Consider the following 13,171-nt stretch of genomic DNA (forward strand, 5'->3'; position numbering starts at 1 on the left):
TGGTACAGATTGATTCTTACTACATTATTGAACTTATATGCATATATACGTTGCGTATGTATGCATATATATATACTTGTACTCGATACATGATTAACAATATAAACTCTAATCTAAATGTGTATTTTTATATACAATTGTCTACAATAAGTTTTTATAACTCCAATACTTTTTATATACAATTGTCTCTTATTATTCTAATTTTTTAAAATAAATTGCAAAATGCATATATAGACACATATATTTACTCACAAAGAGCTATTTATTTGTCAACTTATATATATTCTATATCCTGCGACTATTTTACAATGTTTTCCATGTTAAAAGATAGTTGGATTCTTCAACAAAATCTATTTGCACTTGCATAAAAGCGATCATTATCTCCTTTGTTCAGTGTTTCCATTCACTTTCTTTCCGGTCATTTACAATTCAATACTATAACATACAGTAGACGATTAATGTTAGACAACATATAAAGAAACAAATGTTATTACATCTGCATTGTAACCACACACATGTTCTTAAATTCTTAACAAACTGATACTACGAGGCGTCACAAAGACCGGTCTTCTCATCGCAGAATCCATCACGGCCGAGCAGACGTTGAGGTGGTGCACTGAGTAAAGGAGACGAAGGGGAGCCATATGCATTTCTCCTGCTATTTCCACACCCAAGACTCTTCCTTGTGCTCACTCCAGTCAATGGGTTTGTCCCGTTCGCATATTTACACAAAGCCTTCAAACACAAAATTTTGAGAACCACTTGTGAAAAGCTCTGTTCACCTTATGCTAATGGACAGCTATGGATGGATGATGAAACGTTACCTGTTTTTGAAGAAGATCAATCACAGCGTCACTAAAGTCTGCGCCTTCGATCTTGGCGCCACCGAGGTCACTACGTGTTAGAACCGAACGTACAAGAATCGCATTTGTCAGATTCGCCTCGTTTAGCACCTAAAGTTTGCCATAAAAGAATGGTTCCTTTAACCGAAAGGAGAATGTCTCATATGAAAGTAGTGTATATACAGAGCACAAGTGTGTGTCATTTACCATCCGGTCCATCAATGTATCACTCAAATCAGCACCTGAAGAATAAAACAAAAAACATACTTTTCAAATAGACATCGTCAAGGTCTCAAATGCTCAAACAAAGATGCAACACAGAGAAGACAGCAACTATGTCAGAATGCTTGTGGAGGCAAAGGAACTGAGTTCAGAAAATTCTAGTACAAGGTCACATGTGAACAACTGATTATTATCTGTGGAATATGTTCTCTTAAGTCTAATACCATAAATCTCAAAGTCACTGCAGAGGGAAGGCTAAGTGATAGCACAGCTGAGAGAGAGAGAGAGTACCTGAGAAGTTAGCTTTGTATGCAACTGCTTTCTCAAGATAGGCGCCATTGAAGGTCGAACCACTGAAGTCAGACTCTCTCATGTCTGCAGAAGTGAAGTTGGCTCTTCTGCAACAATCAGTAAACCAGTGTACACATGGTTCAGAACATAAAAAACAAACTCTTGCTTCTTCAGATTGATGGTTTCTTGATTATTAACAATTTCAAATATTTACCTGAAATTTTCATTGGAGTGAACTGTTTTACTGCAAAAATAAACAGAGTTCATCTCAGCCAAATGAAGTTTCTCTAAAAACATTAAGACAAGAACCAATTATGATACCTGAGATCAGCAGAACCGAACTGAGCAGCTGATCCAATCCCAAACTCGCCACGTATATCCGCCTCGAACTTGTTAAGATCTGCCATTGCTGGAAACCCTGAGGTCGAGACTACCACCGCCGCTGCTAAAGCTCCAGATAAAAACCTCTTCCACGTCTTCGGCTCTCCACCGGAGCAACAATCTTCCCTTTTCAAACAACAATGCAACGCCATACGTTCATAAAAATCCAAACTTTGCGTAAAACAGGGAACCTCAAAGACTCTGTTTTTGCGATGGAAGTGATCGAATCTCACCTAGAATCTGACGAATCTCTTTCTGGTCTTGAACGGGAGTTTAGCTGTAAACGCCTCAATGGGTGTCTCGGAAGATGGTAAAGAGACCTTGAGACGGAAGATGAGGATCGTGAAGTTTCAAGTGACTTCATGGGGAGAGGAGAGAGCGAAGAGAGAGCCATTGTTAAAAGATTCAAACTTTGCAGAGTAGAAATGGTACATTCAGCTTTATCACACAAGAGATGATCTCGCACGTGTGAAAGAGTTCCTTTATCCACTTTGATTGGGCTAAGATGTGTACACGTATGTCACTTGTATTCACCAGTTTACTCGACTCTGTTCTGCCTTGTAATATAAACACACAAAAACAGAGTAAAAATAGGATCTTTTGGTAGATGAACTACCGAACTAACAAGATCATAGGCCAAAAAAAAAACTTATTGTTGTGTTTATATACTGAATCGAAATCACAGAAATTGCGAACGATAGCAAACTGCTTTAGAATTTGTAATATTCTTCGAGTTTTCCGGGTAAAAAGTCAGGATCTTTAGGTGCACTGTTCTTGATCTTCTCTTGGAGGTCTAAACTCTTGGGAAGTATAATCTCGGCTCCTAGACCTTGTGTAGAGAAGTACCTCTCCAACAATATCTACAACATAAGAAACACTCGATAAGAACAACCATAGATACTACTCAAGATGGTGTTCTCATTGCCTCACCACAGCAGCGTACGCATCTTCTCTGTTCTGTCTTTCACTCTTGCCGAGTCCCCTGAAATGTTCAAACATCACCAGCTTCAAATCATCCACACAATTAACCAATAACAGAGAGAGACTGAGAAGAGGAACTAACATTACAATCATTCTGTCTGAAGCTTCTGATGATGTCCCATGTTCATCCAATACATAAACCCTCCAACCTCTGAAACAAAACCCAAAAAGTTCACAACTTTTGATCTATCTATTATGTGTGTAAGTGAGTACGCTTCACCTCTCAGCAGCTTGAACAGCAAGCCTTCCCGCGACAGATCGAACTTTATTAGACTGAACCGTCTCTTTACCGTCAGAAGATCTCGGCAACCCGATTATGAACTCATCAACCTCCTGCAAAACACACACTTCCAATCAAAATCACTTCCAATTCTAATAAACGTTTTCGAATCATACCTCTTCTTCGGCAATTTTTAGCAGCTTCGTCTCGAGCTTCTGCCCTCTCGATTTCAAAACCTAACACCCAAAATCACATCATCACTTCGCTAAACCTTTTAAAAGATTAACGTAAAACGCACAGAGATCGAGGACTTTCGGAAGTTACCGTGAGAGGTCGAAAGGTGTAGCCTTTACTAAGCGCGATTCCTGTCTTCGACAACCCTAAGTCTACGCCGAGACTGAACCCTCCTCTCCAGTTGATGTCTGTTTTCCGGCGGACGGCGTTTGGGAGGATTTCGTCAGTTGACGTCGCTACCCTCAACGGTAGAGGATAATTACGGGTTTTAGTGGGAGATAAGCGAGGAAGGAGAGGGGTGTTTACGTCTTTTTGTGTTCTGAAGGAGATTGAGACGGAGGGGAAGTACTGAAGAGAACGCATTGTAGTGGCAAGAAGACAGAACAGTTCCAGTACTTCGACGATGAGCCAACAAAAGCTCTGTTCCCAAACCTTCTGACCGTGTCCAAAGGTTCGTTTCTATTTTAATTATATGGCCCAATCAGGCCCAATATAATTAACAATTTTTGACAAATATACTTCATTTTTATTAACATACTTTCTGCATCTGTATGAACTCTGATTTTGGGCATTGTTTTCGGCTCATAATCCCTTTCCTTTTAATCTCTTGTATACTAAAGCACAAGTCAGTTGACAAATGAAATTTTGACAAATGAAAAATATTTTACAAAAAGAATTAAAAATAATCAACTAAAGAAAAAGCATTTTCGATTACTAATTTTTAGGTACTTCTTCCTAATTTTTCTCAGAATATTACGATCAGGTCAAAGTTAACTAACCACGAATTCAAACTGTTTTGTTCTCTTATATAATTTCTTATATTATGTACAAATTTAGTTTATGTGTTTTTTTTGCTTTTTCTATTTTCTCCGTTATCAAACAACAGATCATTTCATCATCTTTCATATCTACTTTCTTTTGTCTAATACCCAATTCAAAGTTTTATACATCACCTGGATAAATACTTAAAAGTTCATGATCGACAATTTTTTTTTATATATAACAGTGGAATGCAGTCATCTTTGAACTTTTCTCAAAGCTACAGTTGGATTGGCTCTACGTGGAGAAATTCTAGGAATCTTTAGGATTTTGCTGCAGGTATTCATGGTACCTTTTTTTTTTTTAACTCAATGAGTTCATAACTTTTTCTGCAAAAGCCGAGTAATAATATAGCATAAAATTGTGTATTGTTCAGTTTAGAAATCATTTTTGTTTACTGCAGACTTATATAAGAAATAAAAGCTGATTAAAGAAGAATATATGAGAGATCAGAGAAAATTTTGGACATATCTGCTCTACATTATACTTGGCGAAGGTTGAAAACGATGGATGACAAAAGTGATGCAAAACGTGTGACAATTAGAAAGTGAAATAATTATTTACTTTATAATAGTCCTTTAGGGACATTTTAACACATTCTTAGCAACAGAGCCACTTAAAATATACACCAAAAATTAGGACCTTGATCTTTGATGCTGAAAATCTACACCATTTAAGTGGTGAATGTGGGTAAGTCACATCATGTGTTAACTCATAAATAATTTTTAGTTTTAAAACAAATTTCTAAAATTAATTTTGCAATTTCTAACATTTTTATTGGATAGTTGTCACAGTTATCTAAAAAAATAAAAGTAATATATTTGCAAACCTTTAAATTGTCTGGAAGAATTAAATAATAAGTCAAGAAAATGTTTTTCTAATAAAGCAAACTTAATTTGCAAAACATTAATAAAAAATTCAACAAACTATCAAAAGAAGTAATGTAGGTTTATTTTTTTTAGTGTGTGCTTTTAAAAAAAAACTTAGGTAATTAACCATGAAATGTCAACAAAATTGTTATTTAAAACTATAAATTTAATAACATAGATTCATTACATCTAAATTTATACTATGTTAAAATTAAGTATTTGCTAAATTTTGATGGATCAAAATAATAATTTACTTTAATTGAAAACTAGATTTTGACCCGCCCTTAAAAGGACGGGTATATTTTTTGTTGAAATTTAATTTTTATATTTATGGTTTTAGTCATATATATATTTTTCTTTATATAATATTTATCTTAAATGATTAATAAGAGATTTTAGTAATTGTATTAAAATAGTTTGACCATACATATATCAATAGGTCATGTTCCCGATACAAATCAAAACATTTTAGAACAATGAATTAATCACCGCGTAACTACTAGTTTTAATATAAAACGTCGCGCAAAAAAAAAAAGTATGATGAAATCAAATATGAAACTCGAATATAATTAAACAATGGCTAAAATGGTAAAAGAACGGATAAAACAATATTTATTACAAGTAAAATCTACAAAATCGAAATAAATTGCTGGAGGTAATGGGTATATAATCAGGTGCTGGAGAGAGCACGGACAGCTTCCTCAGAGTAAGGGTGAATAAAAGCACTGTTCATTTGCCAGACTTTGAACGACGCCGTAATAGTCGCATCAATGGCATTGTTGAATACAAAAAGCTTAGCTGCTCCGTAGATGGCTTTTGTTGGATATACCCTTGACGATATACATGTTCTTCCAGCTTGTGCGAATCCTTCCACTATCGAATGATCAACCTATTCAAAAATAGATAAGGTATTTCAGTCCACACTGTAATATGAAATTATATTTCATAAGTATATATAAAATTATATTGATTAGTAAATTTACCAATATTCTCATGGTCAATTTCTCCCCTTTAAGAACCGGTACAGAACTACCATAAATCGGTTTAACGACATCGTTGGCAAAAGTTGACCTGTTACATAAAAATGTTATATTTCATAATCGAATACTATACTAGTACGGTTAGACATTACTTTATAATAATTTTAAGAAAATTAATACCTTGAAGTGTCTGTGCAGAAGAAAGTTTTGAGCTTAGAATCTTTTCCCTTAGCCACATAGAAGTAAACCGGAGTTTGTTCCGACAAGCTCTTGTCGGCAAGAACCGAGAATCCGAACGGTCCTAAAGCACCACGGACACTGGCGCCTCCGCTCTTCTGGCAGCTAAACTCCTCAGCCTCAGCCAGCACCGAAGCATCTCCAAGGATTTTGTCAAGAGACTCTTTATTGATCTCGAACTCCGCTTCTATGTCTAGCTGAGCTGCGGAATCCACATCGACCGGTACCACTGAACCGGGACCGACTTCCATATCAAATTGCTTGCTGCTTAATCTAAGAGATTTTATTTCTTCAACTGGCCATTGGACCAGGTTCTTTCCTGTCTTTGTGTCGAGAACAACGGTTCTTGGAATACCCTAATCATAGTATAACCAAAAAAATTATCACTACCTTGGGTTACAAGCAACCATATCAAAACAACCTAACTTTCACGGCACGTTACGTCAAGGAAACAGAACATACCTGAAGAGAAGACCAGCCCTTTTGTACATCAGCAGCTTCACTATCAGATTCACCAATCCAACTCCACAAGATTCTCCGACCCTTGTTCTGGTCATAAAACGTCTTTGAAGCATAGAACTTTCCGTAATCATATCTCAAACTAGCACTCATCCCAACATCGATAGTAGGATCATCCGGGATCCATGTTCCGTTCGAATCAAAGTACGTCCCCACGGCATAATGATCAAACCTGGTGTCGTCCATGCTAGCCTTCACGATATGCTTCACATTTGGTCCGTTGACCGATGTGTCGAGCCCATTGACCGCGGTCTTAGACACTGGATAAAAGTCAACACACTCCCACATCCCGGTGTTTGGAACCTTGTGCAACAATGTGTCGTGTTTCTCGTAAGTCTTGAAGTCGATTGTGTCGTACACTAGTGAGATTCCGGTTTTGTTGATCTTGGAACCGATTGTGATCCGCCATTTTCCATCTGATGTCTTCCATGCAGTCGTTGGGTCACGGAAGTCCTTGGGGAGAATGCCAGGAGGAGGTACTAGAACCGGATTGCCTGAGTACTTGACCCATTTCAATAGGAGTGGGTCGTTGAGGTCCTCAGGGTATGCAAGATTTTGGACCTGAAACGTTATATAATTATTATCATTAATACAATCACTAAACCTAATTTACATGTTAGAAAACTAATTTACCAAAATCTGGTTGTATAATCGTTACCTCTACTATTTGCCTAACAGTTCATGACACAATCTAGACAACATGTTGGCGTCAAGTATTGTCCCATTTGTGATTTCAAAACATATTAAAATTATCACATGTTCACTACACTGTACACATAGTTTTATATAAATATCACTGGATTCACCCATTTTTCTTACGGTTGTTTCGTTAAAATAGAATATTACAAAAAAACTTGTTAAATTTTATTTTAATTACAGTTTCATGAGCTTTTATATTCTAGAGCAAATTAAGAAGTACTTTTCTAGATTTGATATATAATATATATAGTGCTATAGCTTAGCTATGGCTATACTGTTTTGAAACTGTTATTTTGATTTTGTTTCAACACTTTAAAATTGAATGTTACGCTAAAATCTTTCGAGTGTGCATACCTGAACGGATTTGTCGGTGGAACCAGTGTACAACATGACGAGAGAGCCATCATCGAGGAATGTGGCTGAGCCTGTCCAGACACCATTGGCATCATACCATTGGTCAGCTACCATGGCTATGGGCAAATGGACCCAATGGATTAGGTCCTTAGACACGGCATGACCCCAGACAATATCACCCCATACGGCTGCGTTTGGATTATACTGGTAGAAGAAATGGTACCATCCTTTGTAGAACAATGGACCTGGACAAAATGCAAAACATATGTTTTATTGGGTGGTCAAAATGAATAGAACTCCGAAATAGTGAGTGTTTTAAGTAGACGACAAAGTTCTAGGTATCAAATCGAAATAGCATAGTTTAGTATACCCCACTGGCTTTAATCAAATTGAGATAAGATCCAAACTTTGCATTCACAAGGATTTATCAAGCAAGATAACTTTTATGTGGCAACCAGTGATTTGTACAATCTCTTTAGCATGTGGATCTCATGTGAGATATGAAGTGGCAAAATCAATTTAAACTAGATAATAAATTTTTGCTATTGGTTGTGAGGTAACTCTGTTCTGATTTTGTCTGTGAGCCTTTTGGCTATAACGTGGATTGCGTGTGATGACGTTATGTGATCCACTACTTCTTGTCCCTCCAATTATTTCTTATAAATTTCAGATTTTGTATTGAAATAAACATAATTTACAGTAAGAGAAATTCACTTTTACAAAATAAAATAAACAAAAAAGAAAGGAAAGTGAAACTTACCATTAGGATCTGCAGGAAGAAAAGCCCAGATTTGCCATTGAGCAACATCATATTCGATAAACGGAGGAAGAAGAAAACAAAAGAACAAACAGAAATATTAGAACAAAATTAGAGACTAATTAGCATAATCATATGTACTTAGAATCATTACAAGATCATATGATGCAATGAAACTATATAATGTTCTTTGAATGAAATTTGATAGATTTGAATGAAATAATCACTGTTGAATAATTTGGAAATTTGAAGATTTTAATATTCTCTCCCAGATTGTGGAAAAGGAAATATATGTGGAAAAAAAGGAAGAATGAATATTCTTAGAATGTGTAGCAAAAAGAGGAAAGACTTTTTCAACCAAATCAACATATAATAAAAATCAACCAATTAGATTTTTTTCTTTCTTTTAACTAATTTTTCACATACCGTTCATCCAATTCTGTTCAGGCTGAAAATGAAAGGCCGTTCGTTGCCATGACAACACACTGTTGTTCCAAGCGAACGACACCGTATTTCGCTCACCGGAAAGCTTCCACAACTGACCATTGCTTTTCTCCGACACCCCGGCGAGACGTGCACGTGACGTTGTCGTCGCTGTTTCATCGCTTTCGATTTTAACGTCGTTGGATCTACTAGATCCGTCGTGTGTGGCGATGAGAACGACGTAAAAGGCGATAAACAAAAGCCCAAATGAGACGGCGAGGAGACCTTTAACGGGCCTTCTACGGCGATGGGTTTCCGCGTTAGGGTCGGATCTTGACCCGGCGGATAATAATGGGTCCTCTTCTCTGGCGGAGATTGGCAAGAGAGCATCGGAGCTCGCCATTGTTTTTTTTCGTTTTCGAGTTTTTTTTTGTTTGTGTTTGAGATTTCGATGCACGAAAAAGAGCAAATGGCTTATATATTTATAATCGGAAAATAATATTTAAAATTATAATTTAAGTGAAGATTTATGTCTTCCTGCTTCGCTGGAAGAAAGAGAATTGTGTACGAATGTCAAAGTAAAAGAGGTAGGTCTGTCTGTAATAATGCCGTGCCTAAATCATTATTGAAACAAATTTTATTTTTCTTGTTTTCTGTATTTCTATTAAAAGTATTTTTAACCATTATACAATGGATTGACTTACGAAAGTTAAAACTAAAAAAAAAATTAAAATCTATCTATACTATTATTTTCACAAAAAGAACTCTCTTATTAAAATTAGACCGATGATACTCGGAGAAAATTTGGAAGTCATTGATAGGTGGGATTATGAAGGGAGCTTTCTCTCTCGAATGGAGTGTGATTGTGGAATTGATTTCCCAATCAACTTCTAGTTTCACACCCTCTGAAGTATTCATTATCAGATATACTTTTCAAGCGTTGCTACATAGTATTTGGAGGGAACGCAATGTTCGTCGGCATGGAGAGCAACCAAGAGATGAATTGCTGCTGATTAAATGGGTTGATAAAGTGATAAGACTGAAGCTTCTTGCTGTGAAAGGGACGGGGCAAATATACCTTGAGAAAGGCTTGAGTGTGTTGTTTGGTTCAAGAATTACATGAGTTTTCTTTTTGACATACAGAAAAATAGAGTTTTAAGAGTCTATTGATATGTATATGGAGATCAAAACAGTAGCATTTGATGTAATTAAAGTTTTGATTGAATAAAATTTTACATTCATTCAAAAAAAAAAAAATTAAAAAAAAAAAAATATTTTTAATAAATAAAATATAGTTTGAAACTAAAATAAAATAAATTTCATACGGAAAACAATTTTATTCGTTCTTATCTGTTAATTATCCGTTTGGTTGAATGGTTTTACATTGAATTTGTCCACGTACTTCTATAGAAATTCAAAATGCAATGCGCGATGTGTACCTCTCGACCAAGGAATACATTTTCATTAGGGAATAAATTATTTTTTTTAATTACTAAATCCATTACATTTTCTGAAATTGGAGATTTTAGTTTCGACAGTTATGTGTTGGCAAGGTTGACATACATTGTAACATATACAAATACAGCATGTATGTTCAGTTCTTTCACAATATAACTGTAATTCCTATTTCCTTTTTCGAAGATTTTTTACTTCAGTGTAATATTAACATTATAAACTTATATTTTCTTTGGTCGGCATTGATATTATATTACTAAAGGCAGTAGTTAATATCGAATTCAGGATAATTTATAGAGAGACACGAGAAACACGTAAACATGACCGGCCAACTACTAATTTAACTGCTAAACAAAAACTCTTTTTCTTCTAAAGACAACAAATAATCTCTAAACATTATTAACTCGATTCAACATAAAACAAAAGTTTAGTGGCCAGTAAGAACAGCTAATTAGTTTTGAACCATTGATTTGGTGGAAATATGGGGAAATATAGTTTTAGTTCCATTTGGATAGTTAAGCAATTAAAATATACATTTAACACCACTTGTTAGGTTGGTCAAGCACATGAAATAGTGTATAATACATTGTCGCATCGCAAAAGTGGGCAGTAGGAACCCATGTCCAATAATTGATAAGAAATGAACCAACACCGATTATAAGACGACTAAACAATTATTATAACACGTGAAACCTCTTCAAGCCACATATCAATTGCATGTGGGATTTAAGATTGAAAGCTAACTTATTCCAATATCAATTACAAACTAGTAAGATCTGAAATTTAATTATTTTGTCTCTGTTAACTCTTGCTCCAATCACGTTCTCATTTTCTTCATTTTTACTTTGTAAATAAAATTTTCGTTCTCACTTCTCAAACTATTTTTGTTGAAGTGAACTGAGCAAACAATAAGAAAATCCTAATTTTCCGGTCCGGCCGTCCGGGCAATAAACTTGAAGCTAACCTTAGTCGACAATTCTGTCAAAGGTATAAAATGCAAACACATCTCAAAGGATTTTAACACTCTTTTACGTTACAACACAAAGTTGGAGAAGACAAGATATTGCATGATAACCGGGCCTCGTAGTCTGGTGGTAAAGGAACCTCGGCTGAGGTGCCCGCCACCCGAGTTCGAGCCCCGGCCACGAGGGGTATTTACATGGGCTGCCTCTCGCCCTCCAGACCACTTCGCGTAACCAGGGGCCCTTAAGTGGACGCTTAAAAATCCTGTAATGGCTTGGGCTTAGGCCCGGTGGGCTAGTCGATCACGCAAAGTGGTCGGATACTGGATTATCAAAAAAAAAAAAAAAAAAAAAAAAAAAAAGATATTGCATGATTGTTGCAATGTGGGAAAACTAGATCCACATGTAAAAGACCGATAGGTTCTGGCAGATATAACGTGCCATGTCTCCATCTTTGATTTGTTTCTAAACAATAATTCTAGAAAACATATGAAAAACATAGTCCAAGAAAATTTTGAGAACCTTCAAAATTTCCTTCATATTTTTTTTCAAAAGAGTACTAATAATTATCCTTCAATAATTTAGAAGGATATGCAATCAGTCAATCACTCCATTTCACTGAAATTATTCGACTTTGAATGAATCGCATTGAAGACGAGCTATTATTCCATTGTTTTTATTCATAATGATACGAACCCACAACAATTTACAATCACACACGTGGTCGAAAGAGAAGCACAATCATATTATACTACATAATGAAATTTACGTTTGTGGTTATGTGTAAATTACTAAACTTTAGAATTTGAAAATTAAAGAGGTGACTAGAGATCAGATAATGTATATGACTATATGACTGACACGGACAAGTTTATGTTCATCCTCTTCTTTGGGGCTGTTTGTTTAACCATTTATCATTTCCGTCTAGATGATTCATTTGTATAATTTATTAAGATGATCCATTCAGATTTTTCTGACTGTTTGTTTGTTCATCTAAATAGCTCATCTAGATGAATCACCTAAATGAATATTATGTTTGTTTCTTTATTTTCATTTCTATCTAAATGAGTTTAGTAAACAAATTACCAAAATACCCTTGTATTGATTCAATCATATATTTGATATTAATTTTAACTATATTATATTTAATTATTTAATCTAATATATTTACATTAGAATTATTTCAAAATTAACGATTTTTTTTTTGCGGTTTTGGGGGAAAACAAGATTTTTTGGTTTTAGCGGAAAAACGCACTTTTCGATTTTGGCCAAAAAATGAAATTTTACGATTGAGGCGGGAAAAAAACGTTTTTGCGGTTATGGCGGAAAAACGAGATTTTTGGTTTTGGCGGGAAAACAGTTTTTTCGATTTTGGCCGAAAAACAAGATTTTGCGATTTTGGCGGTAAAACGTGTTTTTGCGGTTTTGGCGGGAAAACGAGATTTTCGGTTTTGGCGGGAAAACGAGTTTTTCGATTTTGGCCGGAAAACAAGATTTTGCGATTTTTGCGGGAAAGCACGTTTTTGCGGTTTTGGCGGAAAAACACATTTTTGCAGTTTTGGCGGGAAAACGAGATTTTCGGTTTTGGCGGGAAAACATGTTTTTTCGATTGTGGCCGGAAAACAAGATTTTGCGATTTTGGCGGTAAAACGCTTTTTTTGCGGTTTTGGCGGGAAAACGAGATTTTCGGTTTTGGCGGGAAAACAGGGTTTTTCGATTTTGGCCGGAAAACAAGATTTTGCGATTTGGGGGGGGGGGGAAGCACGTTTTTGTGGTTTTGGCGGAAAAACGCATTTTTGCGGTTTTGGCGGAAAAACGAGATTTTTCGATTTTGGCCGGAAAACGAGATTTTGCGATTTTGACGGGAAAACGCGTTTTTGCAGTTTTGGCGGGAAAACAAAAATTTTCGATTTTGGCTGGAAAACG

At 35.7% G+C, this 13,171-nt stretch overlaps 3 protein-coding genes across 4 annotated transcripts; all 3 read right to left on the reverse strand.

Annotated features, from left to right (window-relative positions):
- Positions 1–367: 367 nt before the first annotated feature.
- Positions 368–2,374, reverse strand: LOC106414971 (thylakoid lumenal protein TL20.3, chloroplastic-like). Its single transcript, XM_013855559.3, has 7 exons — positions 1,970–2,374; positions 1,677–1,862; positions 1,570–1,599; positions 1,356–1,462; positions 1,050–1,084; positions 825–953; positions 368–735 (listed from the first exon to the last, which is right to left on the reverse strand). Exons 1-7 carry the CDS (start codon positions 2,128–2,130, stop codon positions 544–546), a joined length of 840 nt encoding a protein of 279 aa, XP_013711013.2. The 5' UTR covers positions 2,131–2,374; the 3' UTR covers positions 368–543.
- On the reverse strand, positions 2,319–3,718 carry LOC106414972. Its single transcript, XM_048767038.1, has 7 exons — positions 3,710–3,718; positions 3,262–3,630; positions 3,114–3,173; positions 2,938–3,050; positions 2,800–2,868; positions 2,667–2,718; positions 2,319–2,596 (listed from the first exon to the last, which is right to left on the reverse strand). The coding sequence occupies exons 1-7, from the start codon at positions 3,716–3,718 to the stop codon at positions 2,447–2,449; spliced, it is 822 nt and encodes a 273-aa protein (XP_048622995.1). The 3' UTR covers positions 2,319–2,446.
- Positions 3,719–5,395: 1,677 nt separating this feature from the next.
- On the reverse strand, positions 5,396–9,290 carry LOC106415017 (acid beta-fructofuranosidase 4, vacuolar). Of its 2 annotated transcripts, XM_013855616.3 has the most exons (7): positions 8,832–9,289; positions 8,409–8,417; positions 7,649–7,893; positions 6,539–7,156; positions 6,020–6,432; positions 5,843–5,930; positions 5,396–5,748 (listed from the first exon to the last, which is right to left on the reverse strand). In XM_013855616.3, the coding sequence occupies exons 1-7, from the start codon at positions 9,229–9,231 to the stop codon at positions 5,530–5,532; spliced, it is 1,992 nt and encodes a 663-aa protein (XP_013711070.2). In that variant the 5' UTR covers positions 9,232–9,289; the 3' UTR covers positions 5,396–5,529. The 2 variants fall into 2 exon arrangements, with proteins under 2 accessions (XP_013711070.2, XP_048621298.1); XM_048765341.1 differs by lacking the exon at positions 8,409–8,417 and having other exon boundaries at positions 8,832–9,290.
- Between the last annotated feature and the right edge of the window lie 3,881 nt (positions 9,291–13,171).

The sequence above is a fragment of the Brassica napus genome, chromosome C8 (genome assembly GCF_020379485.1).
Source record: "Brassica napus cultivar Da-Ae chromosome C8, Da-Ae, whole genome shotgun sequence".
NCBI lineage: Eukaryota > Viridiplantae > Streptophyta > Magnoliopsida > Brassicales > Brassicaceae > Brassica > Brassica napus.

What these genes read in the sequence shown, in the direction of transcription:
- LOC106414971 (XM_013855559.3), bottom strand. Translation starts at nt 2,130, where the DNA reads ATGGCTCTCTCTTCGCTCTCTCCTCTCCCCATGAAGTCACTTGAAACT. An exon ending in AGAGATTCGTCAGATTCTAG is followed by an intron (nt 1,863 to 1,969) that starts GTGAGATTCGAT and finishes TTGTTTGAAAAG; the next exon opens with GGAAGATTGTTGCTCCGGTG. An exon ending in ATACAAAGCTAACTTCTCAG is followed by an intron (nt 1,085 to 1,355) that starts GTACTCTCTCTC and finishes TTTATTCTTCAG; the next exon opens with GTGCTGATTTGAGTGATACA.
- LOC106414972 (XM_048767038.1), bottom strand. An exon ending in ACACCTTTCGACCTCTCACG is followed by an intron (nt 3,174 to 3,261) that starts GTAACTTCCGAA and finishes TTTGGGTGTTAG; the next exon opens with GTTTTGAAATCGAGAGGGCA. An exon ending in TCAGACAGAATGATTGTAAT is followed by an intron (nt 2,719 to 2,799) that starts GTTAGTTCCTCT and finishes TGAACATTTCAG; the next exon opens with GGGACTCGGCAAGAGTGAAA.
- LOC106415017 (XM_013855616.3), bottom strand. Translation starts at nt 9,231, where the DNA reads ATGGCGAGCTCCGATGCTCTCTTGCCAATCTCCGCCAGAGAAGAGGAC. An exon ending in AGGGCTGGTCTTCTCTTCAG is followed by an intron (nt 6,433 to 6,538) that starts GTATGTTCTGTT and finishes TACTATGATTAG; the next exon opens with GGTATTCCAAGAACCGTTGT. An exon ending in TTCTGCACAGACACTTCAAG is followed by an intron (nt 5,931 to 6,019) that starts GTATTAATTTTC and finishes TTTATGTAACAG; the next exon opens with GTCAACTTTTGCCAACGATG.